At 54.6% G+C, this 27,960-nt stretch overlaps 1 protein-coding gene across 1 annotated transcript; it reads right to left on the bottom strand.

The window, feature by feature from the left end:
* Positions 1 to 1,403: 1,403 nt before the first annotated feature.
* ITGB4 (integrin subunit beta 4) lies at positions 1,404 to 27,960 on the bottom strand. Its single transcript, XM_062506162.1, has 41 exons — positions 27,947 to 27,960; positions 22,881 to 22,972; positions 22,515 to 22,597; positions 21,942 to 22,043; positions 21,331 to 21,535; positions 20,740 to 20,836; positions 20,161 to 20,332; positions 19,273 to 19,536; positions 18,786 to 18,875; positions 18,496 to 18,618; positions 18,211 to 18,378; positions 17,874 to 17,950; positions 17,511 to 17,722; positions 17,200 to 17,303; positions 16,967 to 17,065; positions 16,092 to 16,218; positions 15,828 to 15,947; positions 15,261 to 15,367; positions 14,903 to 14,936; positions 14,288 to 14,476; positions 14,091 to 14,194; positions 13,646 to 13,704; positions 13,007 to 13,030; positions 12,702 to 12,850; positions 12,441 to 12,620; positions 11,756 to 11,904; positions 11,091 to 11,295; positions 10,478 to 10,638; positions 9,942 to 10,122; positions 9,589 to 9,726; positions 8,884 to 9,066; positions 8,559 to 8,690; positions 7,391 to 7,591; positions 6,335 to 6,508; positions 5,727 to 5,900; positions 4,678 to 4,827; positions 3,841 to 4,029; positions 3,421 to 3,576; positions 2,802 to 2,966; positions 2,277 to 2,390; positions 1,404 to 1,715 (listed from the first exon to the last, which is right to left on the bottom strand). Exons 1-41 carry the CDS (start codon positions 27,958 to 27,960, stop codon positions 1,585 to 1,587), a joined length of 5,598 nt encoding a protein of 1,865 aa, XP_062362146.1. The 3' UTR covers positions 1,404 to 1,584.

Genomic DNA, 27,960 nt, shown 5'->3' on the forward strand with positions numbered 1-27,960 from the left:
GGACTTGATTCACCCACCTCCATCTTTGGCTGAAAGAGCTACAACCCTCCCCCCAGTGAAAAAAAAAAGCCTGAAGAGGAGAGGGAAAGGTTAGTGGTGAGCTCTTCTTCAGAGTCCAAAAGAAAAAAGAAAATCTAAAAAAAGAAAACCACAAAAAAAGGCAAAGTTCATTGTGAGATGAAAGCAGGCTGGTGATGCTGCCAGGGGCCCAGGCAGCTGCTGCTTTGGTTGGAAGCTCTGAGCCAGAGCAGAGGCAGCTGCTGCTCCAGGCAGGCTCCTCACCTGCTCCCATGCAGGTGGAACATGCCAGGGAATCCTTGCACTGCTCTGCAAGACAGGGAATCTGTCTGTTCTTCATGTCAGAGGGCAGGGAGCCTCCAGGGATCCAGCACTGGGACATGAAGCCCAGCAGGGTCTCAGCTCAGCCCAGTGCTTTGTGAGGGGAGCTGAAGCTGAAGGAGTCTCAGATTTGTTCAGGATGGTGGGAGTGCCTGTAGTTCCCAGGCTTGCTCTTTCTTTGTGTTTACTGAAGGATCACAGGTCCCTTTATGGATGTTGCTGCTGGGCAAAAAAATCTTTTAAAAGATATCCAAGATCCTCTGCCCTGAAATTTCACTCTGTTCACATCAGCTGTGTAAGGAGTCCCAGCACAGTTCCCGTCCTGGCTGCTGGGGCCATCCCCATCCCTCACCTCCTTCCATGTCCAAGTGCTCCAGCTGGGGGATGCTCTGCAGTGAGTGGATCTGGCCCCTTGCAGCCTTCTGCAGGAGTCTCTGGTGCTGAAGGATACAAGGTCCAAGGCAGAGCCCACCAGGCTCCTCACAGGGTTCAAGTGGCCCTTGGCTCAAGCCCTTAACTCATTTCTTCCAGTTATTCATGTTTCCCAGTAGTCACAATCCCAGTGTAGCCACATTCAGCATAGATCTCATTCATCTCCATTTTTTTTATAAAATAATAAAATACTTTTTTATATACTTATATACATACTATGAAAACTGTACAATATTGTATGCAAAAAAACCCAAAAGCATCAGAGGCCATCAAGTAACGCAACACAAATGGGAAGTTATTCTTTGCTATCGTGGTACCAAATGTCAGCAACAAAGGACAGACACAAAGAGGTGCAGTAAGAAAGCACAGGTTACCCAAAACCCCTACCTTGCAGCTCTCATAAAAAACCCCATACTGAACAAAAGAACCATCTCCAGTGGACAGGTGAGTTGCCAGAGAGCCTGGAGCAAAGTTGGAAATGGTGACCCTCTATAAATTATGATTTTGACATCTGAGATTCTCTCAAAACTGATGACCTGACAATAAAATAATTCCATTCCATTTACATGGAGAGGCTGAAGCCACGGAGACACCCCAATTTCTGCCTTGAAGGATGAGCTTACACACTGAGCTGTGCCAGAGCTCTGAGTGTGCTGGGCTCCAAAGGAGAAGTCCAGGGCCTGGAGGGGCACAGAGGGTCTGTGCCCACAGGAAGAGCTGCCCAGGCACCCCTGGATGAAGAACCCTTGGGTTGTTCCATAAAATCCTGGCACCTGATCCCAAAAGTCCTGCTGGTGCTTGGCCTGTCCTAGCTCAGGCCTCATAGAACTGCCTCTCCACGTGCTGGGTGAGGGTCCCACTGGTCATCACAGTGTGGCTCACAAACTCCTGGGTCAGGGTGCTGCTGGAGTTCTCCACACACTGGGTGCTCACCAGCATCCCGTCTGCAAGGGGAACACATCAAGTATGGGGTCACAGGGAGCAGGGGTCTGCTCTGCCTCACGACTCCAGGCAGTTTGTTTTCCATCACCGAAAGTAGTATTTAAGCACCTCTCCACACCCAGGGGCTTTGCTGTGTCAGTCAAGAGGATGGATCTCCTAACAGCTCCCAAACTCTCAGTGCTGCAGCATGAACTCAAGTGGGACAACACAGAATAACTGCATTGATGTGAATAAGGATATGTGTCCCACTGCTTTGCTTTTTTTCTGCCCTGAAGAGTGTGAATCTTGCAGGAAGAGCTATGAATTGGTCCCTAGTGATAATGCTGGAGAACTCTGGAATACAGCATTCCCTCCAGGACTGGGCAGCACGTGTGGAAATGACTGCAGCTCTCCCTGGGGCAAAGCAGGGACACAGCGTAGGAAAAAGGCTGACCCTCTTCAATCCCACCTGAGGGACCCTCCTCCCCTGCCCTTGGCACTTGAGGTAAAAGCAGCCTCAACCTTTGGACAAGCAGAATTACCCTTTGTTTGCTGAGGGCTGGAAGGCAACAATGAGCTCCTACCTGTGAAGTAGGGATCCAGAGAGGAATGGCTGATACTGGTTTTGGTGGTGTATTCAGTGGGGAATTTGTAAACTTCTCTCATGTATTGCTGTCCTCCAAACTGGGAGAAAGCACCTGGGGAGAAGGAAAAGGAACAAGTCAGTCAAGAAATAACAAAGATCTTCCAACTCCTCAACCCTGCACAGTGAGCACCAGCAAGCTCAGGAATCTTCCCCTGCTGATATCAGAGCAGGTTTAGGAGGAACTGGGAGGACTGGGAAGGTCTCACACCTGGGCAAGAAGCTGCCTCCAGGTATTTGAACAGACAGGCAGAAGTTTCACCGCAAGTTACACATTTCCAGGTATTGCCTCGTTCAGTGCACCAGGACTGGGACAGTGCTCACCATGCACAGCACTGCCTTCATGGCAAACTGTCTCCACATCTTTCATGGAGCATGGAGTCACCACCAGAGCTGGAAAGTGACTGCAGGAGTTGTGTTCCCTGCTCTGAGAGGTTTCTCTTTGCACCACCACACGGTCCTGTACCTCTGTCCTGAGATTCAATGGTGATGAGGCCTTCTCTCTCTGGCCCAAAGCCTTGGGTGGTGTTGGCTTGCACTTTGAACTTGTATGGGACATTCTCACTCAGGTGGGGCACAGTCAGCGTGGTTTCCAGGTTGTCTCCTTCAACATAGATGGTCCTGGGCTCCCCTAATCCATAGAGACACAGAGTGGTGAGGACAGACCAGAGTGATGGTCTCCCCAAACACACTTCCCCCCCAGATCTGCTGCCTTGGCTTTCCCTGAGCTTTATACAACCCACGGGCTGCAGGATTGCACCCCCTTCTACTAAGAGTTAAAAAAACCCATTTCACTACAGTGGGGAACCTCAACAACCAGCCTCCATGGGGTTCTGGCTGCAATAATCAAAAGGTTCTTCTTCTTTCCACCACATTTGTTAGACCAGATCACGCAATGGCACAAAGTGTCAGGAGTCACCAGCTCCCAGGTCTGGAATCAGCCTCACGTGTCCACTTTGTCTGCACTGATGTAAGCAAACAAACCTTTTACTGGTCCCAGCCAAAATACAGCAGATTGCTGCCTTAGCTGGAGGTATCTTGTGCTCTACACAAGGGACCTGTGCTGCCTCAGCCTGACACTGTACCTCCTCCATGCAGCATCTCACAGGTGATCCTGTAGCCCAGGATGGGCCCATTGGGCTCACGGGGTCTCTCCCAGCTGAGGTGCAGAGAATCCGGGCCAAGGGCAGTGAAAACCAGTGGTCCAGGGGCACAGGGGGTGCTCAGGGTGAAGGGGGTACCTGCAAGGGCACAGGGGCACATCAGAATCACAGCAAAGGGAGCCTGGGAGGGATCTGCACAGAGCATTTATGGAATGAGCTGGAAGGGCTCAGCTCTCTGGACAACGAGTGTGAAGTGAGTGTGTGGGGAAGAAGGTCCTGTTCCAAAATGAGAGGAAGGAAAGGAGAGCTGAGGATGTGGCAAGGGGAGAGAAAACAGCCAGGCCAGCACTGTAGCCAGCAGCACAGACATCAGTGCCACCCTTCTGTCCCCAGGCACCTCACCTGGCACGGGACTGAGCGGGCTCTGCGGGTCCACCTGGGACTCGATGGTGATGACTCCCTCCCTCTCGGGGCCCCAGCCCTCCTCGCTCTGTGCCTTCACCTTGAAGATGTAGGAGTGGTTGGGCAGCAGGTCCTCCACCACCACCGAGTTCTGGCTGGGGCTGGGGATGGTGATCCTGTGCACCTCTCCTAGGATACACAGGGAAGAAGACATCAACACCATGTTACAGGCACAAAGAGCCACAACTTTCACCTGAACTCTGCCTCAATCAAACTGCCTGCAAAAAGCCATCCCCAGCCACCTGCATCACACCTTGCACCAACAATGGGTAGCACAGGACGAGATGTCTTTCCAAAAAAAAAAGGCTTGGGACAAACAACAGCTTCTTGAAAATTCAGTAAGTTTCTGACAAAAGAATTCTATTTTCACTAATACTGCCCTGAGATTCATGTAAGTATAAGATATTTTCATTTCAATCCTTCTTCCAAGTCCCATGTGTTGAAAAAAAATTCGCGTAAGATATTTGGGCAGATGGAAGAATCAGTCAAAGGGGGGTGTTTTTTTGGAGGAGAGATAATTCTACAAGCAACTCCAGGAATTGCTCTCACTCTAGGAGAAACAGGGAATTAAAGCTGTGAGGTAGCTGCAACATTTCCTGCACAAAAACAAGGCTACGCAAGAAGCAAATTTAGGACCCAGAACCCCAGAATGGCTGAGGCTGGAAGGCACCTCTGGAGATCATCTGGTCCAATCCCCCTTGCTCAGAGCCAGAAGACCCAGAGTAGACTCTCCACCACCCAAAACTCCCAGACCCCCTCCAGTGCCTGTTCACTGACCTCCGCTGAGGAGCTGGTACTGCATGCTGTAGCCCTGCACCTCCTTCTCACAGCGTGGCTCCTGCCAGCTCACCTTCAGGGACGTGGGGCCCAGGGCAGAGAACACCAGGCGGGTGGGGGTGTCAGGGATGCCCAGTGGCTTCCTGGAGTCTGAGGCAGAAAGGGAACATCAGGCTGGAGATTTTGGGGATGGTGGCTAAGGGGGCTGGGGGAGAAGAGGGGCTGGAACACGCAAACATGGGATGGTCCTGATGGTTTGGGGAGGATGTGGTGAGGTGTCATCTCTGCAAGCTGACCTGTCATGAGGGGGGACTGGCTGGCTCTGCACAGCTCCAGGGATGTCCCACGGCCTCAGGATGCCAAGTTTGGGTGGGACAACTTAATGTAAGCTTCATGCCCCTGTGGCACAGAGCACACAGAAGGGCCCTGCTGCTGGCTGTGACCTTCCTCACCCCTAAGCACTCTGGCCAGTCTGCCAGAAGCTTCATAGACTTCATCGGGTGTAGGTCAATTAAGACTGGCCCTAATCTACAGCTAAATCAGCCCCACGGGCCCTGTTCATGTGGTCTGGGGCCACATGCGGGTTGTCCTCAGCTCATCCCACTGGGACACAAGGCTCACAGAGAGCATAGAAGCCTCCCAAGTGACTCTCAGGGACTGAAGCCCTTCACTGACAAGGAACTTGCAGAGGAACATCTCATGAGGAGCACACATTCTCCCCAGGAGCTCTCCAAAGGCCTGTGGAGTAAGATTGAGAACAAGAAGCTTGTTAGGAATGAAGAGAATGGGGACGATGGGTTGATCAGAGCACCGTGGCAGCAGTGGTGGTGAATGTTAATCAGTCCAGGTGGGTTGAAACCTGCAATTCACCTGCAAATGGAAAGGTGATGTGATGTAGGTGTAGGCTACAGAAGGAAGATCAGCACAGCACACAGCAAGCCATGGAGAGGAGGTTTAGGGTGAGCAGTGGATGGCAGCAGCTCATGGATGGATGGTGGCTGGGCTGTTATGGGATGTGTGGCTGGGAGAAAACACTGGACAAGCTGTACCTATGTACTTGCACATCCCTGCAGACCCATCAGTCATGATTATAGAGTCCCGACAGCCAATGCTGGGGTAGTAACCCTTCACCTTTGCCCTGCTGCTGAAACCCACGTCCCGGGGCCAGAGGAGTGTCCTCCCAGCATCTTCATGGATGGGAGGGAGGAGTGTCCCTGGGTTATCTACACAAGCAGTGCAAGAAGAACAAGAAAAACACCATTGGAGATTTCAGAGCAGGTTCAGCCCAGGCTACTGCACAGGTGGCTTTTTAAGGCTCAGGTTTGAAGAATCTTTAAACCACCTTCTGTCAGCACCAGCTCATTGACACACATGGAGCTGAAAGGCAACCACACTGTGGAAGAGTGAGGAGGAGAGATGTGCTCTCCCTGGAGTGCTGTGTGGTGTGAGGAAAAGGATGGAGCTCCCTGCCTGTCGGGGGAGGGAATCCTTTCCAAACTGGTCTAAAAGCAGAAAGACCTTAGAGCACCAAGACATCAGTAGTGGGGACATGACCTTCTAGGCCCCCTTAGCTTTGAGCACAGTCCTCACCCCACAAGAACTTTAGGATACAGTCACAGGGATGGAAGGGAAGGAGTCCCATCCCTGTGGTACTCACCGTGCCCCATCAGCACTGTGGAGCAATCTCTTGTCAGCGAGGAACTGCCCATCACCCTGTGCTCCTGGTGCACGTGGGAGCTCAGCTGGTGGTAGCTGGTGTTGGCTGTCCTGGTCAGGGTGCCACTGCCACTGCCAGGGTACGAGAAGTCCACCCGGCCATTCAACAAGTGCTCTGTGGAAGAGGGCACACCATGAGGAATATGGCTGCGGACAAAGCTGCTGCTTCCACTTTGCATGGGGAGGAAGCAGGAGGCATCATGGTGCCTGCCCTGCCTCGGCTGAATCCCAGGTTCAGCCAGTCTGGAAGGTGATTCTGGAATGCTACATCTAGAACAAGCCACAACACCCAACATGAGACGCAGAAACAAAGAGGTAAACAAAGACTTCTCCCTGCACCAGACACACCCATGGTGCCCAAGGTAACTCCAGACCTCGGCCTTGCTGGGGCACTGCCTCGTGGTTCTCACCACATTCTCTCACATCTCCCCTTAGATGTAAGCACGGGTTTATAATTTCAGATTTTAAAAGAAGGTTGAAGAAGGAAAACAGCCTTTATGAAGAAGGTTTCTCCAGATTTCTTTCTGGGTCTCATCTCAGCTGGACCTGAAAAGCAAACTCCACTCCATTGTTCTGGTCCTTAACAAACAAATCCTCATCCCCTCCCAGCAGGTCAGGGAAGATCAGCCACCTACGAGAGAGTGATTTCTGTTTAACAGTCCAGCAGATCTGCCCCAGAAGCTCAGGGCACTTAATTAAGCTGAAGAGCTGCCCTTGGAGGTGGCACTTAGCAGGTATCATCTGAGTCTGCTCCTGCCTCGAAGGTCCAGCTTTGGTAGAAACAACTTGCTAGCAGGCTCCCAAGTCCGTGCCGAGACGGGGGTTACCTTGACACTCGTGTGAGCAGACACACCAGGACAAGGTTCTGAAGCAGATCACACCAACACGAGGGTGGGCACACAAGGGGAGGCAGGGGGCACAGAGCCCATCCGCCAGCCCCTCAGCTCAAAGCAGGATGACACAGGACACTCAGTGCCGTGACGGAGTCGTCCTTCACCTGCTTGGGGCCGGGGCGTCGCGCTCCTCCTCACGCTGCCAGGAGCCACAGCGCTGTCCTCCTCGTGGAGGAGCCCCTCCGTGTCCGAGGACAGGTGGCTGCTGCCAGAGAGGCGGGGAATGGTTTCGGGTGGGAGCCTCCAGGTGATGCGGCGAAGGTCCAGGTCTTCTCCCAGCAGTGGCACAAATTTCCACCTGGAGCCTTTTGGGACAAGGCAAGCACTGGTGTTGGCACGGCCTGCAAGGGTCAGGGTGGGCCACCCACCACCTCCGTGCTGCTTGCTGGGGACAGGAAGGGACAAGCACCAGTGGGGACGATGACCATTCACAGCCCGTGTTCCAAGTGTGAGCTGAGGAGTTCGGGTGGTGCAACCAGCTGGTAGATGGAGAATGGTGGGACTGGGGGCTCCTCAACCCCCAGACTGTTTTCCAGCCCCGTGTCCATCATGACAGAAGGTAAGAGTCAAAGTCCCACCATATGCCTGTCCCTGCATGAAGAGTCTGCAACAATTGTCCTCTGCTCAGGAGAGGTTTCATCACTCCTTGATGTGGACTCAGGCTGGTTGGACTCCTGATGTTCCCATCACCTTGCTCTCAGAAAAGACCAGGGACTCACTCTTGGGTCCCAGACCCTGGAGAACCCTCCAGAGAAGATCCTACAGACACACCTCATAATTTCACTTATGGCTCATGTCCCAGCACAAGACCAGGGGATCAGCCTCATTCAGACAGCGAAGGGATGGAGGAAGAGAGGCCAGTGCTTTCCCAGCACTGCTGAGTTCCCCTCCTGTTGGCTTGGCTAGACCCTGAGGGACTCGGAGGTCTGTGCCTTTGCTGCTGCTTGTTCGCTGATTTAACTCTTGTGGTCCAGCCAAATGGCAACACAAAGGGAGGATGAGCAGGGAGGGCCATGAAAAGCTCCTCTCCCATCCCACTGAGAGATTTCTCTTTGCCCCATGGCTATGACAAAGGGGCACTGGCCTTATTTGCACTGTGACCAGCCAAGTGTTTCCACAGATGAGCTTTGGAAAGTCTGATCTCCACCGTCTCAACAACCTGGATCTCCCCATCCCAGAGAGATGGAAAGGAGCAGTGAAGCTCATTGCTGAAAGCTGCTGTTAAGAAAAATGAATGTTAGAAATTATCTTTTCAAACTCGGAGACACAAACCTGAATCATCAGAAACACTGGGCCTCTTGCTGCCAGCTGGAGAACGGAGCACATCTGTGCTGTACATCAGGTAGCTGTCATAGTCCTCACCTCCCCCTGCATCGATGATGGGGACATCAGGAATAATGGGGACTGCAGAAGAGGTGGAAAGTCCCATTAGACAAGCAGCAAAAAAACCCCTACACAGTGCTCAGGCTGGCCCTCAGCTTTCCCAGGATGGCTGGAGCAGCAGAGCAAACAGGAGGTGGGGAAGCAGCTGGGGTGATGGGGAGCTCTCCCCAGCACTGCTCCCGTCCCTCTACCCCCTGCCCAGTCTGGCACTCACTGGACATGGGGCGCTTGGGCTGTGTGGCCAGGTTGATGGTGGCTTCTCTCTGGGGCCCCCAGCCCGCACCGTTCCTGGCCTTCACCATGTAGCGATAGGGCTGCGACTCCCGCAGGTTCTCGATCAGCACCATGCGCTTCTTGGGGTCTTCAACCAGCACCTTCTTCATGGGCCCAACGGGTACTGCAAGGCACGGGCACGCCTGTCACCCACCAGGCACAGAGGACCCCACGACACCCCGCACTTTGGTGTCAGGATACAGCCTGGCTCTGGGAAAAACTGCAGCAAGCTCTTTGGGCTGCTCACAACAGGCAGCATAATTTCAGGGTAATTCCCAAAACCACTGCTGAAGTCAATCTGCAGGAGAAGTCTTCTGCTGCTTGTGCGTCACATATAACACCTTTCTGGCACCCCACCCCTTTATCTAGACCTGTGAACTAAGTTTTTGAGACGAAAAACAACACAAAACACTATGGAAGTGAATGGGAAGAGGGTTTTCTGGCATTTGCAGGGTTAAATCCTGACTGGTAACTTTTCTATGCTCTTTCCATCAAAAAGTGACCTGTCCAAATCCCAGTTCTCAAAAGAAACATGCCTGGAGCTGTTCTGGCTCTGCTGCTCTGCTTGGGACTGGCCCAGCCTGCAGAAAGTGTCCTCCAGCCCCTCAGCCTGGCTGGACTGTCCCATCCAGAAATGTGCTCTTACCATTGTCCTCATTGACAAGCCCATAACTGACTTCATAGGCCGTGATCTCCCCATTGGTTTCTGCAGGCTCAGCCCAGCTCAGCTGGGTCACAGTGGAAGACACGACGTTGAAAGCCAAGCGCCCGGGCTCGCTGGGCACTGGGAAAGCAAAAGCAAAGGGTCCCCATCACTACAAGTGAGGACCCAGTGGATGCCCAGAGCTCCTGAGATCGCAGCTGGGTTGCGGTGGGAGACACTCAGTGCTTGACCCCGAGATCAGCAGAAGCTCAGGGCTGGAGCCCTGAGCCCGGTGCTGGGTGCAGAGGTACAAACTTGCTCCCACGTGGAGAGAAGGAAGGTGTGGGGTCACTCACCTTCCTCCAAAGTGCGGCAGTGGATGATGTCCGAGTAAGTCCCTTCTCCCATGGCATTATAGGCACAGACTTGCATCTCGTAGTCACAGAAGGGGTAAAGGTTTGTCAGCTCTGCTGATGGGGTTTTGACATCAATGAGATGGGCTTCTGACTCAGGGTCTCCCTGGATCCAGTATTTTACCTGGCAAAGCAAGTGCAAGCTGTGATTCCTTCAGACCCTCACATAATACATGACAAATTCCTTGTCTCTTACTAAATCAGCTCTGGGAATGGTATTGTGCCATTCCTCTAAAATGGAGGCCAGTTCAATCTGGGCACTTCATCATAAGTGATGGGAAGGGAGATGAACCCATCAGGAATCTTTCTTGCATATCCTTCGTTTACTAGTGATGGTCCCTCAAGGATGGAGTGGACCAGAAGGGGTGAACCTGCCCCATATTTTGGGTGTGTACTTGGACCCCTTCGGTACAAATATCTGCATGAAACACCTGCAGGAGGGGACCCGCACTCTTCCCTGGGATTCACTCACCCCTTACCTTATACCCCAGGGGTTTTCCCGGTGGAGGAGACCAGTTGAAGCTGATTTCCCTGGAGCTGAGGGCACGGGCATTGAGATTAAGTGGTGCACTCAGGCGGCCTTTGGGGGACTGCGGGAGCTGGGCCAGGACAGTCATCGAGGGGACACCATCCACCAGCTCTGCAGACAAGAAAGTTTACATCAGTGCCAGTCCTCCCCCTTGGATGAAAAAGAAGGAAGCGTGCCTCTCTCAGCACTGCCCTGCCATGCTGTGATAAATATATTATTTATGTTTTTGACCCACTTGATGACAGGTATTCTTGTCCAGCCGCAGGAACCACCATGCACCATTCATAGCAAGTCCTACCTTTCCCTTATTTTTATAGCTTCTCATTCAAATTCCCAAGGAACAGGAATTATATTTCCTTTAACCGAGGGAGACGATCCATCTTCTCCCCACCCCCTGGCTATTCCCACTCGTGCCTCTAGAGGGGGACCCAAATCTACCAGTGGGAGCTGGAGGAACCTCGCTGCGGCTGCTTCGAGAGGATGGAACTCCGAGCACCGCATCGTGGGCTGGTCCGGGCAGGAGCCCCCGCAGCCACTGTCACTGCCCCGTCGCCAGCCCCTACCTGGGTCAGCAATAGTCACCGTGGTCTGGGGGTAGCGGCCGATCTTGGCACCGTACTTGGGGTGGAGGAGGTCGACAGCGAATTGCTTGAGCTGGCAGTTGTTGAGGAGGGTGTCTATCTCTGTCAGCTCCAGCAAGGGCACCTGAACCTCCTTTCGGGTCTCCCCAGGCTGGAAGACGAGTTCACCCTCCGTGAAGATGTAGTCCTGGAAGAGAAAGGAGAGATGTGTTCAGGATGGGGCTCTGAGCAACCTGGTCTTGTGGAAGGTGTCCATGGCAGGGGGCTGGTGCGAGATGATCTGCAAGGTCCCTTCCAACCCAAACAGTTCTGTGATTCCATGATTACAGCCTGCAGTATCCATGAGGAGACTCCCAAAGAGCTTCCCCTCATCTCCCAGGCAATCCTCATTTGCCTCCCAGTGCCCACAACTCCAGAGGCAGCTGGTACCCTCTGCCTCAGGCACAGGCATCCTCTCAGGTCCTCCCTCCCTGAGGGAGCAAGGGATGGAGAAGAACGTTTACCCTTGTGCTGACTTCAAGCCTTGGGTCCCACTCTGTCCCAGCCACATCCTGATGACCCCTCTTCTGCAACTCCAGGGCTGGCCTTTTCCCAGCTCTACATTCCTACTCCTTCCTGCCTGCCAAGGCCAGGAGCAGTACCCTTACCCTGCCATTCTTGGCAGTGAGATCCCGGGTCCTGTAGGTGACTTGGGACTTCCCGTTGTCTATGATCTCCCGGAGGACAGGGATCTTGGCCAGCTTATCGAAGCGGCTGTGGGAATAGGCTGGCTGCAGGAAGGTGATGACACTACTGGCTGGAAGGGGCAGGAGAGAAGGAATGCGTAGAGCAAATACACAAAGAATCACATCCCAAACAGGTGTCCTCCCTAAACAGAGTTCTGGTCACCCACGGGTGTGAACTGTGCATGAAGTATCATTGCATAGACTGGAGAGGTCCCCACTTGCCATTTGTGCTCCCTGCTCATGACAGCCAGGTGGGAAGCAGAGGAAAGGTGCTGGGGACATTAGCACAATAACATCAAAGAAGTTCTGCTTTGCTCCACCACTCAATGAAGTGGAGCAGCACAGAAATGGGCTCAGCCCTTAATCTGTCATGGAACTGGCAGCACCTAAACTTTTGATGGTCAAATGTTTCTGTCAGCAGGGAATATGACCCTCCTTTGGGTGCACTAAATGATGCTCCAGTTTAGAGCCAGGTGACTTCAGAAAGGAGTCACCAAACAAGTCTCTGCTCTGTGACCTGGGGGTGCTCAGATATGCAGACTGTGCCTGTGACAAACCACATCAGTCTGGACACAGGGCACTCAAACACCTTCCCACAGCTTTTCACCTTGCTCTTTGATGATGGTGATGTTGACAACCCTGCGCCCAATCTTTGCGATGCCGTTGGGGACCTCGAGGGCCTCCACCTGCAGCTGCTTCTCATCATCATCATCATCCCTGATAAAGAGCGGGACACGGACGTCCACCAGCTCCACAGCCTCTTGGAACTCCACCATTCCCTGAGCATCTGGGGGAAAAGACAAGGCTGAGAGGTGGGACATAACCCCCTGTACCCAGCCAGGAGCCAGCACTGGGCTCTGCTCCCTACCTTGGTCTGAGGTCACAGTGTAATAACCCGGTGCAACCTTCAGGTCATTAAAAGCCTCGTGGGAAACATGTTTTTCCACCACTTTGATGATGTCTGGCTTGGCTGAGTAAGGGGCAGTGAGCACTGTGTCAACAATGGTGTATTCCTGCCTGGGAGTGGGGAGGGAAAGGCAGGTGAGAGCTGAGACCAGGGTAACTCATCTCACACAGCAGCTGGGGAACCAGTGAGTGTGTGGGCACTCAGTCACCCCACACGTGTGTGTACAAGGAGGGAGAAGGTGCATCAGAGCTTCAAATTCCTCTTACCTTTTCCCAGAATTGGGCTGTAACCTGGGGGAATAAAAAACAAAACATAACAAAACAAAAAATAACCCAAATCAGAGTGACTAGCAGCTTTTGGAGAGACAACGTGCTGTGTGAATCACAGCCCTGTGCAGGTCTGAGCTGCAGCACTGCCCTGCGGGTGCCAACCCATCCCACAGAGCCCCAGCACATGTTCCCTCCTGCCCAGCTCCCTCCTACCCTGGGTTTCCCAATGCAGCAAGGAACATGCCCACAGGGGAGATCACATCTGCATCGGGCTGTCAGGAGAAGACACCACTCCCTACTCAGCACTGGCATCCCCAAATTCCTTCCAGCCTGCACCAGGCACTCCTAAGTTTGCATCAGGCTGAAACTTCTGAAGCCAGTGGGAATTCTCCCATTAAGCACCATGCGACCAGGATTTGTTCCTGCTGCTCCAAAGCCAAATTCAGCTGACACCTCCTCCACAGCTGAGTGGGCTGTGCAGCCCTGGGTGGGTGAAGCACCACACCAGATTTGTGTCACAGACCACGTTCCCTCCCAGCATCACAGATTTCACACCCCAGCCCTCTGGTCCACCCATCATCAGCAGTGCCCTGGGGGAACTCTGCCCTGCAGGAGTCTCTTCCCCCACTGACTCACCTGAACTTGGTCTGCTGGACCTTGTGGCAGCCAGGAATGTGCTTGAACACTTCATTCAGCTGCAAGGAGCAAGAGGGACTTTCACAGCATATCCCTCACTGAAAGGGATGCGCTCAGCGAGCAGATGCTGCTGCCAAGACACAGGAGCCCTCTGACCACCCCAGACCCTCCCACACCTGGTTTCTTCCCAGGACATGTCAAGAGGCTGCAAACTGAAACCAAACAGGAGCTTCAGATCATACACCCCAAATAAACCCCGCAATCTCAACGAGATGCTTTGCTAATTCTAAAAATGATGACCTTAAAAATTGTGATTTCTCACAAAAGAAGAAAAACTGCTCCTTCCTTTCAATAGCTGTGGGTTCCCAGGGAAGGGGCACTTCCCAGCCCCCTGTGTGGCTGTCCCCAAGGCCACCCCAAGCCCACCTTGTGCCCAGGTTCTTACATTCTCCTCCACTTCCTTGCGCAGCTGCTCGTACTCCCGGGTGTCCGTTTTCCCCAGATTCTGCGTGAAAATCCGGGCCAGCCTCAGAGACAGCCCGTAGGGAACTGGAAAGAGAAATTCCCAAGTCCGACTCCATCCTTCTTGGTCAGAGAAATACCAGCCTCTCCCGCAGAAGCTGGAAGCACGGGGACACTCACTGAGGTCCTTGGGGTTGGTGGCAGCGGGGGAGGTGATGCCCTCCTTGTGGACATTGTTGTGGATTTTCCAGCGGACCGTGTCCCGACCCTTGAGGGAGCCACTGCGCACTAGGGGCGTGTCCAGGTGGTCGGAGGACATGAGGCTGTGCCGGAGCATGTAGTGGTCCTCCTTGAAGCCAACGGTACGGCCTGCAGAGCCAGGAACAGGGACAGAGCCCGGGCACACCGGGACAACGCCAGCCATCAGCCTCCCAACACCAGAGATTCTGTTCTGGGGGATGTTTAGGGTTTCCACCATGCTAAGGGTGTTGGGATGGCTAAGGGTGTTGGGTGGAGGAAGCAAGGGGTGTTCATGAGTGGGGAGAACACATCCCACCAGTCAAGGTCAGGGAGAGCCAGCAGTGGGATTCCCAGCAGGGCATCCCAGGGTGTGGGACAGGGAAGAAGGGTGGATCAGCAGCTCCAGAACTCCTTGGCTCAGGCTCTCTGCTAGAAACCTCGTCCCTGATCCACATCACCAGCTCAGAGAGGAGAGATGCTCATCCCAGCACACCCCCAAACGCAGGAAGGCAGTGCACCCCACAGAGCCCTTCCCCCAGGAGCAAGGGCTGGTACCTCGTGCGCAGCAGGGAAGCAGGGCCAGGCAAGCCTAGAAAACAAACAGCCAGAGACACCATCACTTTGTGGCCAAGGACAAAACCCCTCCGATTCTCCATCAGGGAGGATCCACATCAGCAAGGATGCATGGGCACTGGGGTGGATGGGGCTTCTCAGGCTGATTTTAGCTAGATGGGGGAAATCTGGCTAGAACTTCACCAGCAGCTTTTATCAGAAACACCAGAGGGTTGGATATCACAGGGACATCCCTGCCAATCTGGTCATGCTGGAGACTGGGTGGATTCTGGAAATTTGTCATGTTTCTGTCCATATCTGGTTCTCTCCCTGGGCAGGGAAAACCAACTGAGACACTCACCTTGCAGCAGGCACAGAATTTCCAGCAGAGCAGGAGCAGCAGCCCCAGGAGCAGGATGAGGAAGATGAGCAGTGGGATGAGCCAGAGGAAGCTCCCAGGTGGGCACTCTGCAAGTGACAGCAACGTCACTCCCAGGCATCAGCCCTGTGTGGGGTGAGCAGGGAGGCAGGGACAGAGGGGAAAGGCTGGACCACAGCTCTCTGAGGGATGGAGAAGCCCCAGTTAACCTTGGCAATGCCTCACAATGAGAAATGCTGTTCAGGGAAGGCTATACAGCTCTGCTCACACCCAGCCATACCAAAGGGCTGAGCAGGACCTTGCAGCAATCCCTGCCCATGGTAGTGAGGGAAAGGATCTCTAAAGGTGCCACACTCCACCCCTTGTATTTCGTGTGACAGATAGTGTCACCCACCCGTGTCACACAGCAAGGTGGGAAGGGAGGTGCTGCCTGCAGCTGAGCCTGCCCAGGGGCACAGCAAAGGGACAAAGCAGGGATTGGAAGCACCATGGAACTCTGATCCAGATCCCAGGTTGGACAACCCCTGCTCCTCCCAGGTCCCTACTCACCTTTATTCTTCTGCACACGGACGGTGGTGTTGGGAAGGACACTGGGGTCTCCCTCCAGGTTGTAGTGGTAGGTGCAGTCATCATCCTCATCCTGGAAGGAGCAGTACTCACCACCCTCCTCTGTGGGGAGAGGGGAGACAGCTGTGAAGTCACCAGGGCCAGGGAAGACTTGGGGAACAGCCCTATGTGCACAAACACACACGCAGAGCAGGGCACACAGGAGACACCACACGAATCTGCACCCAGCTCTGCTGCTCACGTTACCTTTCTCCAGCTCCTCCACCATCTGGATCTGGAGCTGGCACGAGCTGCAGTTCCCTTTCAGGTTGCCTGTCCCCCAGGTCTGGCAGCGGACACAGTCCCGGATGCTCTCACACACAGCCTGGAAGCCCTGGGAGAGGTGGGGTGGGATGGTCAGGAGTGAGGGAGGACACAGCCCTGAAAGGCAGAGCTGGAGAGGCAGCTCCCCATCCCAGAGTCAGGGCAAGGTCCAGGTTAAAAAAAGAAGTCGCTGAGAACAAGCAGCTAATGAAGCATTTATAAGCCCAGCTGACTCCAAAATCTCTTAATACCAACAGCCTGCATTTGGGCAGCAATTAGGTCTTCTCCAAGGGTTTCAGTGGCCTTTCCAAAACATGATCAAGCCAGATTTCTCCATCCCCACTGTGGGATTAGCCCACATTTGTCCATGGGGAAATCAAATTTGTTCAAGATCAGGTTGGGTGGGGCCTTGAGGGACCTGATCTAGTGGAAAGTGTCCCTGCCCATGGCAGGGGAGCTGGAATGAGGTAATTTTTCAAGTCCCTTCCAATCCAAACCAGTCCGATTCTAGGAAATTAGCTTTTTTTCCCAGTCTAGAGCAAATCAGAACAAACCACAAGCTGAGCCTCAAACCTCTGCCCATCACCAGGGTGCAGATAAATACAGACAGTCACTCAACAGCTGCTGTGGGTGAACAGGAGGGCAAAGAAAGCCTGTGGCTGCAAAGCAGCTCCCGTGCCAGCCCCTGACCACAGGACACGTGAGACAAACCCTTGCTCAGAATTTTGTTCCTGACTGAGTTATGCCTTCATCTCTGCTTTGCCTTTCTTCCCTGGAGGCTCCGCGTGGGAATAAGTGATAAACCCGGGGGGACTCACCAGGGAGTAGCTGATTTCACAGGTGGAGCTGGTGTACAGCGAGGACATGTCACAGATGCATCTGCCACATTGACACTTCCCGTGGTTATTGCAAATTCCCTGGGAGAGAAGAGGTGAGAGCAGCACTGGGAGTCAGCAAGGCACCTCAGTGACCCAGAGATCCCAACTCTGGGGCAACTCGCTGCAGCCCTGCCTGGAGCAGCGGTCCCTGAGGAGGGTGGGGCAGGACCTACCCCCCGGCTGTCGATGCAGGTGTCATTGCTCGTGGGGCAGTCACAGCTCTGGCCCTCCCAGCCGCTCTCACACACGCAGGCACCCCTGGAGCAGCGGCCACGATCTGGGGTGAGAGCAGGGATTACCTGGGCTCCGTTGCTGTGCCATTCCCCCAACTCTATCTGTGGCTCCCCAGCTTTCTTCGGGGTGCGCACAGATCGCACAGCGTCCTCCCTGCGGCCCATCACTGACCCCTGCGTGCCAGTGCCATCAGTCCAGGTCACCTGTCTGTGCCACCGGCCCCAGCTGGGGGCTCTGGGGGTGCTCTCACCGTTGCAGAGGAAGCCAGAGATGCGTGGGCACTGCAGGACATCGAACTCGCAGAAGGCGCCATCGAAACGCACGGTCTGGTCCTCGGAGTAGCACTGGCACTTGCCACACAGGCACTCGCCCCTCCCCGAGCACGGCTCCACATCACCGGGGCGGATGCAAGCTTCGTTGTCGGGGGATGACGCCGGGGAGCAGTCACACGTGTCCCCTCGCCTGGGGACAGAGATGGTGCTGAGAGAGGCAGGAGCAGGGCACAGCACAGTAGGGTCCTGGGCAGGATGCTCAGGGCATGAACGTGTGTCACTGTGCATCCCCAGATACAGCAGGGTCCTGGTAGGGGCATGGATTTGGACACTGTCCTTACCAGCCAGGGTGGCAGATGCACTGTCCGCAGACAAAGTTCCCATGGAAACTGCACTTGGGTGAGTCCAACTCTTGTTGCTGGAAGCGAAGAGAGAAGAGGCATTGCTGAATCCCCCAAGACCATTTCAGAAATCAGAAGGACAGATCCAAAGGAGAAGTTTTGCCCTGAAGACCAAGCTCTGCCATGGGACATCCCACCCAGCTTGGAACAGGCAGTGTGATGGAGATCTTGGCCAGGCTGAGCATCACTGAGGGGTCGAGCAGGACCCACATGCATCTGCCAACACATTCCCACTCCAGGCTGGCCAAGAGAAGGACACCCCTCTGCATGACCCCACCTGCTCGCAGGGACACACGTCACAGATGACAGCGGTTGACACGGTGAGGCTGTCGCTCAGGGATGTGGGTTTCACGTGGATGACTCCGCGCCGCTCCTTTTCGGGGAGGCTGCAGACGTGCTGCCCACCAATGTACTCCAGAGCCTTGACGTGCATGTGGAACTTGCTCTGCAGGAAGGGACACGCTGCAGGGATCAGCCAGCTCTGCTGGACCTCATCCCAGCTGGACACGAAAGGCTCAGCCCCTCACACATGCCTTCCCTCCGCTGCCATCTGAGTTCTTACCACTTTTCCACGGGTGATGTGGAAAGAGCCAGATTCTGTCTTTTCAAATACTGGTGAGGTGAACTCTGTCTTCAGGGCTTTGGGAGTGAAGTCAGCCCTGATGTCCATCTTGGAGCGGATGCGCTGGGTGGAGGAGGATAAACACGTTGATCTTCAGCAGTACCCTGTGACCACCCCATGGACCGCTCCAGAGGGGCCACATCCTGCCTTGTGCCTCCTCTCCTGCCCATGAGGTACCCACCCTCTGCCCTCTCTGGGAGCCAGGGTGAAGCTCCAGAGAGCACCGTTACCTCAAAGGCTGTGCGGAGCAGCTCCACAATGTTGGAAGAGTCTTCCTGGAGCACCCCGATCTCAGAGATGGGGAAATACTTGTGCAGCTTCTGCAGAGAGAGAGGAGCTCCCTGAGCCAAGGCCTTGAGAACCCTCCTCTGTCATGGAAGTGGGCTCTACTTTGAACAGGACTTGGATCAAAGATCTCCAAATGTCCCTTCCAACCTAAATTACTCTCCAGCTCTGTACCACCACTGCTTTACAAGAAGCAGAAACACAGGGAGGCCTCTAGGATCCCAGATTCCTGCACCCAGTAATACACCTTGAGACCTCCCACAACCTAGAGCAGCCTCCCAACACAGTGTGGCACCCTCCCAAATACCAAGGTGTTGGCTTAACACTTGGAGACAACTGATGGGAGAACACTTTCCCCTCACAGCTGAGCTGAGGCAGAGGTCCTGGAGGAAAGGCAGTCCCCACGTGATATCACTGCCATGCTCTTCTCACCTCGTAGTAACTGTAGGAGTGGTTGGTGACAGCAAAGATGGGGATGATGTTGTGCTGGCCCAAGAGGCGCACGAGGGTGGGCACTGAAGGATAATCCTGCTTGGTGTCATACACGTAGGTGCCGTGGCTGTCCAGGTGACACTGCTCATCGTTCCTCGCCAGGATCCCTGCCAGGACGTTGGTACCATCAGCTTCATAGTGAAAGGCAGACTCAGTGGAGAACACGAGCAGGTGAGTGCTGTCCTTTCTCCAGCCAATCTTATCCTGCAGCCGGGGAGGGGGAGAAGGAACCTTTATGTCTGTGCCTCCCAAACCCCTGTACAGCACTTGCATCCCTTTGCAAGCCAGCGCTGACAGGAGCTGGAATACCCAAGGGACAAGGCACCACCTGCACCTGGCAGCAAACACAACCAGTCACGTGTCCCCAGGAATCCCAGCACTCATCTGCACCCCCAAAGCACAGGGAGTCTCCCACCCAGCAGCTCAGTGCCAGGCACATGTGTGTACAGGGGGCAAGCCCACGCTTCCCTGGACGTGTCTGGAGCTGTGCTCAACTCTCAGCCAAGCCCAGGTGGGTTCTTTTCCAGGGAGCAGAATTTCATCACCGCAGGTGTGGAGGGGGACAGAGCAAAGAGCACACACAGGGTGCCCAGCAAGCAGCTCCTGTGCTGGGCATCAAACATCAGGACACATATTCTGAACCTTAGGGAAAACTGGAAATGCAAAACAGCTTGGCACTGGGAGTGTGTGGCTGGGAGAGCAAGAACCAGCTGTAGCTGAACTGGGGCTCACTGACTGCCCTGTCAGCTGTCCAGTGTGTGCCTCTTCTGCTTGTCAGTGCCCATTAGGAAGATCCACTCGTTACAAACACAGCCCTGGCCCCCTCACCTTGCAAACAGCTGTCTGCAGGATGGCATCAAAGCCGCCCTCGGGGGCATCCAGGTTGCCGGAGATGCGTTCCTTGCGGAGTTTCCTGCTGAAGTCGCTGATGTTGCTGGTCAGGCGGATGACGTTCTTGAAGGAGAACGGGGAGTCGGCGTTGTGCCAGGGCTCACGCAGCCTAGGAGAGATGGAACCAGGGATCTCGTGTGGGGCAGGAGCCAAGGGGTGCTGGGGTTCAAGGAGAGGAAACGTGGGGAGAGTCTCTTGAGGGAAGTCATGGAGGTGAGCAGATCAGCCACCAGCAGTGAGAGGGAGAAGGGATGAGAGCACAGATAGAGGAGGAGACAACACGTGCAGTCTGCTGTGGCAGAGCAAGGAGGGTCTGAAAGCAGAAGATTACACTGCTGACATTGTCACAGTGCTACAGCAAGCTCTGAGGGATGGGGAGATCGGGGAAGACACTAGCAGTGAAGGTAGAGAGGTGGATGGAGGCTCTTGCATCACTGACACAGAAAGCCATGGAGAAACAGAAGGCACTTTCCACTCCCTGTACTCCCACTTCAGGGACCCATGGGGTTTACTCACTTTTCAGGTCTCATGTCTGTCTGAGGGGACGAGACTTTGTCCACAAACTTGCCAAATCCGATGGTGTAATTGGAAGTCAGGGCTTGCAGGAAGTCCGCTGGGAGGAGAGGAAAGGAAGGGGGAGACACATAAATAGAGATGCCTGTGAGCTCCCTGCTCCAGGGAAAAAAGTCCTTTTGTGGGCATTATCTCTGCTGGTCAGTTCGTAGATAAGATTCCCAAACTGTCATCTTTTAAGATCTTTGGGCTTTTATAGGGCAGACATCTGCAGCTCCAAAACTGGAGCTCCTGCAATAGCACCCAGCAGGTTTCAAGATGTCAAAGGCCCTGCACAGACCAGCTCTGAGGGGCACCAGCTGGGCTGGAAGAGCATGTGAGGATCCCTGCAGGACCAGAGAGACATCCCCATACAGGGCTGCACAGAGCAGTGATAATGAGAAGCTCTAATTAAAACAGACACCTCTCAGCCCATTGCCAGCTGCATCCTTCTCCCTGGTGCTGTCAGAGGACTCGTAGCCACAGGCAGGAGCAAGCTGCCTGCCTTCATCAGCACAGGAGCAGGCTCCCCTATTCTCCCAGCTCTGCCCTCACCTAGGTTGTGCCCCATGCTTTTGAGGTTGTCCAGATCATCAGACATGGAGTAGGAGAAGTCCATGAGAATGTAGAGATCCACAGGGCTCTCCTTGGGCTGGAAGACATCCATGTCGAAGCTCATCTCCTCCCCAGCCCGCAGCCGCATGAACATGGCCTGGGGGGACACCTGGGTCCTCTGCAGGGATGTGTTGATACTGGAATTCTGTGAAGGAGAGTGACGTGAAGGGGATGGAGTCCACCTGCAGTGTGGGTGCAATGAGGAGCAGGCAAGGAGCAGGGAGATGTGTGGGAAGTGCAAAGGCAGGGATGAGCACACTCCCCTCCCTCAGGTACTGTCAAACAGCGTCCCCCACACCCACTCGTGTCCAGCCAGGCACCTCCTCCAGAGGGATGTGAGCATTTTGCTGACATCAGCTTTGCCTGCAAAGTCACCCCAGCCTGGATCAGGACCAGTGGCCCACAGGTCCCCCAGATAGCAAAGGCATTGCTTTTGAGCAGACCCTACATAGGTAGCAACCCGGGCTTTGTATTTTTCCTGATGAGGAGCCCAGAGAAGGATGAAGGACCCTCAGGAGAGACTGAGCACGGGCCGTGTCCCCACCACACACCTTCAGTGTCCTCATCTCCCCCTGGGTGTACACGATGCTGGCCTCGCCGCAGCCGGAGCGCAGCAGGTTCTCCCGCAGGTCACAGCGCGGCTCTTCAAAGCTCTGCCAGGGAGCAAGAACAGCATCAGAGCCACAGAAAGCACCAGATCCACTGAGAAAGGGGGAAGTACACGGGCCAAGAAGCAGGGTCCCGTGCCTAGAGCTATGAGCCTTTGGGAACAGGAGGGGGGCAGAGAGATGGGGACAAGTCTCGCACAGAACCACCAGCTGAATTGTGACCAGCAGAGTTACTGCATTGTGTGGGATAAAACTCTTGCTCCATCCTTTGCACACACCGTTTCTGGCGCGCTGACATTTCCTGAGAAAACCCTGTATTGCTGCAATTCTGCCCTGACTCCCTTCCCTCCCCATTTTCCACGCCAAAAGGAAATCCACATTGCAACCTTTCCCATCCAGAAGAGAAGCTGGATCCAGAAGATCCCTGCTCTTGTGTCCCTCCCCCACTGAGGGTGGTGGGATCCCTGGAGCAGCAGGGTGGGAAGTGCAGCCCCGTGCTGCCCTGTGAGGTCTCACCTCGTCGGTGCAGAAGGAGCAGTCCTTATCCACCCGGATGCACTCCGTGCAGCTCTTTGCCCGGGACAGCACACAGCGGTTGTCTGCCAGGAAAGATCAGGGATGGGGAAAACAAAGTGAGCTGTGGAAGGGCGTGAGAAATGCCGACCCCGCGGAGAGATGGAGGTTTTGCCTGGTTAGTGGAAACTGCCTGCAAAATAGGATCGGGTAGCAAGGGAGGTCTCCAAAAGCTGGGGAGATGGAAAACAGCAGGAAAAGCACGCAGCAGGTGTTCTATGCACGAGGACTGGTGTTTCTGGAGACCAGCACAGGTACACACAGACCCCAAGGGGAGGTGGCAGACAGAGCTACCACAGCTCCACTCACTTTTGCTCCATTGGCAGAGGCTGGTGGCAAAGAACAGGCACAGGAGGAGCAGCCTGGCACACACCCGTGGCAGCACATTCATCCTCTTCCTCCTGAAATGAAGGGATTGCTACATTGCAGAGAGCCAAGAGATGGAAATGGACCTGGATATGTCCAGGACAGCTCCCACAGAGCCCCTTCCCACCATGCTGGGCTGGGACAGCCCTCACATCCTGGAGGAAGCCAAGGCTGGAAGCAATTGTTGAGCTCTGCACAAAAGCAAAGCCAAGGATGGCTTATCCTCTGCTCAGGCTTCTGCAAAAGGCTCAAAATTCCTGGCAATGCCACCCCTGTGCCTGGAAGTTGGGGTGCCCAGCTCGACATCAGGGTTGGTGCAGGCAGCTGGAGCACAGGAGGCTCCCAGCCAGAGCCCAGCACCATCCATACATGTGAGCAGTGGCCAGGCCAAGAAGTTGCTTTTTCTGGCAGGGTAAGGGAAAAAAAAAGGAGGAAAACAAAGTGACTGTCAACATCTCTCCCCAAAAGCAACACTGACCCCTCCCTTCAGCTATTTCCCATCACACTAAGAGTTTCCAGGATGGTCAAGCCAACAATAAAGCGAGGGCGAGGCCTTGGGAAATGCCAGGCTTGGAGGTTTGGAGTTGTTGAATGAATCCGTGGTTGTGAGAGCATGGCAGCTCCCCTTTGTCCTGTCCAGAGCAGCAGGACCTCTTGATGGACACAGAGATCAAATCCTAAACAGAGGGAAGCATTCTCCCTGCATCACACATGACTGAGAAAATTTGGTGCCATCCAGAAGTCAGTATTTGGATGTGGTAAACAAAAGGCACAAAGCTGGAATTTGAGTTTTGCAGCTGCTGTGCCAGAGGTTCATCCTTGCAGCCAGCAGGGCAGGTGAGAGCAGTCAAGGAGAAAACAGCAGTGTAAAGATATCATTAAGGCATCTCTTTCCTGATAGATGTAATTGTGAAATATAAAATGTGAATGAATTGTCTTAAAGCTTCTTGTTGTGTCAGCCCTGACTCTAAAACGAAAAGAATGTGAAAACCAGTTAAAACAGGGAAAGGAAACAGGAAAAGTTTTTGTGTGCAGTAACAAGTCCAAGTTCCCTTAGGGACATCCAGCACACAGAGTTGGAGACTCAGGCACTCACAGCCTGGCCTGGGCTGCAGGGAAACCCCTGGAAAAACCCAGCCTGGTCTCAAAAGTACCAGATCACACTTGGCCTCTGCAGCCAGTGGAAGACATAGAACGCAGCAATTGTTGTCACACAGGGCTCAACCAACCCAGCACTGACACCACAGGACATCTCCCTTGGTGGCTGCGCTTGGCTCCATGTGAGAGCCACTGGGTGCACAGGCAGCAACTGACAGGACATTGGGATCTGGTTCATCCTGTCAGCTGTGCCCAGAGGGATTGATCACAGCCATTAATGCCCAGTGGCTCAAACACGAGCAACACAGGAGCCTCAGGGCAGCCTCTCTGCAGGGAAACCCCGGGAAGGTTTGCTGTTCCTCGGGACCTGTAGCCAATGTGCCATTTTGCCAATCAGCTGCTTTTCTTATGGGTAAAATGTACCAGGTAAATGGGAACCCAAGGGAACTCCTCTGCTTCCCTCCCTGCCACACTGACTGTCCCCAGTCAGGCCCTTTGCAGGTTTGGCTTCGGGTGGTCCCTGTCCCCCCAAATCCAGTTGCAGCACTGGCTCTGAGGCCAAAATTCCTCATCCTGGACATGCCTGTGACCTCCCTCAGGGTCAGTCCTCACACTTCACTCTCTGACAAATACTGTGTCCCTTGCTACCCACACAGGTGGATGTTGAAGCCAGGAAAATCCCTTTTTCCCTTGCTCTGCCCCAGCCCAGGACAATGCTGTGAAGATGTGGGGAGGTGCCAGTTAGAGGTGGGATGAAAAGGTAGGGAAGAAATCTTCAGAGCCTGTGGAAGGAAAACACAGTTAAAAACAGCACCTGAACACTCAGCAAATCCCATCTCCCACCATGGCATGGATCACAACGAAAGGATTGAGTATGGGGTGAGACTGCTTAGTTCACCAGGACCTAACACTTCTTCCTTTAATCACCAGTTAGGAAAAAGTAACCAAGGAACAGACAGACACACCCTGTCCTCGGGCACATAAATTGCCATCATGTCTTTTCAAGTGCTGAGATAAAAGGCTATAAAATCCTGCTCAATATTTAAGTCCTGTTGCCCTGTGAGCTACCGACCTTCAAGGATTTTGCTGGACAGATGCCAGCAGGCAGGGTGCTGGTGGCACAGAGCACGGCCACTGCAGGAATGCAGCCTACAATATTTGTGAAAAAATACGGGAGTGGCCACCCCTTACTTTGAGAATTATCCTCTGGAAGGGAAAACGCCACTTTCACTTCAGGAAAGCTGCAGGATTTGGTCGGGTTTTCATGACAACAACAACAAAAAAATCTGTTCAGTTCTGCAAAGACAAGGAGAAAGGCAGAGCAGCTCCTGGCTGCACATAAACTTCCTACCACTTCCCAGACCTGCTCCAGCATTTCCCCCTGGTCTCCTCTTGCTCCCCCAGCCTTTGCCCTGCCCCTCAGCACAGCCAACAAACCCGGTTCAGGAATGTGCCAAGAACCCCTGAGTTTGGCTAGCTCATCCCCAAAAAGCCAGGCAATGCTCCGAACAAACCACTGGTACAATGGAACAGAGGTGGAATGGCAGCTGGGGGAGAGGGAGCACGGAGCAGGTTGTGATGACCCACAAAGCAACAGCAGGAGCCTGGTCCCACCTGCCACATGGGGAACACCTGGCAGGTTGGGACACAGGAGCAGGAAAAGTGAGGGAGATGCTCAAGCAATGAGTTCCCAAGAACAGCCTTTCCTCTCCTGGGTGGGAATTGCTCTTTCCATGTCTGCAGCCATGGGGGCTGTGTAGGGGATGGACCCTGGTCCACGGCATCAAGGACCATCCATGTATCCATGTGTGCTGAGGATAGCCAGTGCAGCCACAGCCCAGGGCATCAGGGACACAGCTCACATTCTCTCCCAGTGGCATAGAGCTGCTGCATGGGATCATGCTACAAAATTTGGAAATTATCGAGCCAGACTGCCCCAAATCACCAAAAACTCGAGCCACAGATCAAATCATCACTTACACACAAAATCGTTCTAGTCTTGTTTTGTTTGCCTTCCCCATTCATTTCCCCTTCTTCCCCAGGTGTGCTCCTGCAGCTGGGAGACTCCATGTGAGTGTCTCCATTTGTTCTTTTAGCTCCCAGGTTAAGCTCCAGACCCCAGACACGGCCCCCAGCACCCTCCAGCCAGGGACAAAACACAGCAGGAGCCAGCCTGGGCACCCAGCTGGAGCTGCTTTGTGGCCAACACCGCCGTGCAGTAAGGGCTGGTGGCTGTGGTGCCATCTCCTCCCTCTGCCCCAGGGCTCGGGCAGGGGGGAACCCCAAGGAGCAGAGGCAGGAAGGGCAGGACCCTGCCTGGGGACTGCCCAAATGCCAGCACAGCCCGGAACCCTCCCGTTCCCTGCAATGTTTTCCCCCACCTAACCCATGCCTGTCAGCCTCCTCACACCAATCCTCCTTTCCCATTCCCCGTTCATTTCAGATCCACCAATTTACAAACACCCCAACACCTACAGCTCAACGAAACCCCCCCGCTCTCTCCTGGCCTTTTCCTGCGGGATCCCCCCTTCTCTCGTTCCCCCTTGCAGGGGCACCCACCAGCTCTGGAGAGCAGCCCCGGTGAGCCCCGCGGGCCGGAGGCACCCCCAGCCCGGCTGACTTCGCACACTTCCACCCGTGGAAGCTTTCCCTGGCTGCCAGCTCCGAGGCACAACAGCTTTTCCCCCAGGGACCGGGCTGAGGGACAGGACAACCCCTGAAGCCTCCAAGAAACCGTCCCCAAAGGGTTCTGCTGTGCCGTGCCACCCACGGCAGCCCCGCACCGCTCCCCGACCCCCTCCCAAACTCTGCGGACACAAACCCGGACCCCTGCAGCCCCCAAAGCCCTGCCCGGACACGAGCGTTGCCTTTCCCAGCCAGCCCAGAGGCACCGGCCGGTGTCCGGCAGCCAAAATTGAGGGGAAATTAGAGTGAACAGGCGGGCAGGGGCTGAGCCCCCCGCTCCGTGCTCTGCCCACCTGCCCGAGCATTAATTCACTGCCCGGTTCATCGATGCAGCAAAGTCTAAGCGAGCTGGACGCTGCAGAGCGCGGATGAATTAATTTCACAAACCTCATTAGCGCTGGGTCTGACTCCGAGTCCAAGTCCTGTGCCGCAGCCCGGATAACAGGCACCCACACAGCAAGCCAAGAAATTCTTCCGAAGGCAGAGGGGGAACGCGCAATTTGATTTCCAGCTTTGGGATTCTCTTTCTTTTTCTTTCCCCCCCCCCCTCCTCTCTACTTTGTGTCCCTTTTCTCTTCCCGGTTAAACGTCAAGACCCGGTCCGGCGGGGAGCGCAGCCAGCCCGCGATCCCACATAACTCCCTGCGGATCCCTGCACCTTCCAGTCAAATATCCACTTTGTTCTCGCTCCCCCTCCCGAGGGGCTGGCAGGGAGGAAAGGTGGGAGCCGCGATAAATGAGATTGGATCTCAGGTGTGGAGAAGTTTTATCGCAGCTGGGAGGGAGGAGGGGATGCCCGTGACGCAGGGCTGGCATTCATTGCTCCCTCGCACACCTGGGCAGGTACAGCCCTCTGGACCCTCCCTCCGTGCAAGCACATCCCACGGGAAAAGGGAGCCTGGAGGGGCTGCTTGGTTTCACCTACCTGCTCAGGGCAGAGCCGAGGGAGCTCCCCGACCTCCCCTGGCAGCGGATTCTCCTCCGAATTTCCCCCTGGCACGACTGGGAGGTGTCACCCTCGGAGCCTTGCTGAGCTATCAGGGCAATTCCTGCCCGGACAACCCGCAGATGCAGAGCCCAGCCTCGATGTTTTGCGTGCAGGGAGGATGGATCTGCATCCTGCTTCATGCAGGGCATGGGCAAGCAGAGCACTCCTCACCTGCAGTAAATCTGCCTCCAGAGCCAATGCAACCCCTTGTAGCACCATGAACGAGACCCATCCGTACCTGCATCCCACCAT

This window comes from Cinclus cinclus, chromosome 20, assembly GCF_963662255.1.
Source record: "Cinclus cinclus chromosome 20, bCinCin1.1, whole genome shotgun sequence".
NCBI classification, from domain to species: Eukaryota; Metazoa; Chordata; class Aves; order Passeriformes; family Cinclidae; genus Cinclus; species Cinclus cinclus.

Bases quoted from the DNA above. Each gene is read 5' to 3' on its own strand.
- ITGB4 (XM_062506162.1), bottom strand. The intron at 15,948-16,091 runs GTAACGTGAGCA...CTCTCCCCACAG, and splicing joins GGTGGAGGAGCTGGAGAAAG to AGGAGGGTGGTGAGTACTGC. The intron at 1,716-2,276 runs GTAGGAGCTCAT...TTCCCCTTGCAG, and splicing joins TCTGGATCCCTACTTCACAG to ACGGGATGCTGGTGAGCACC.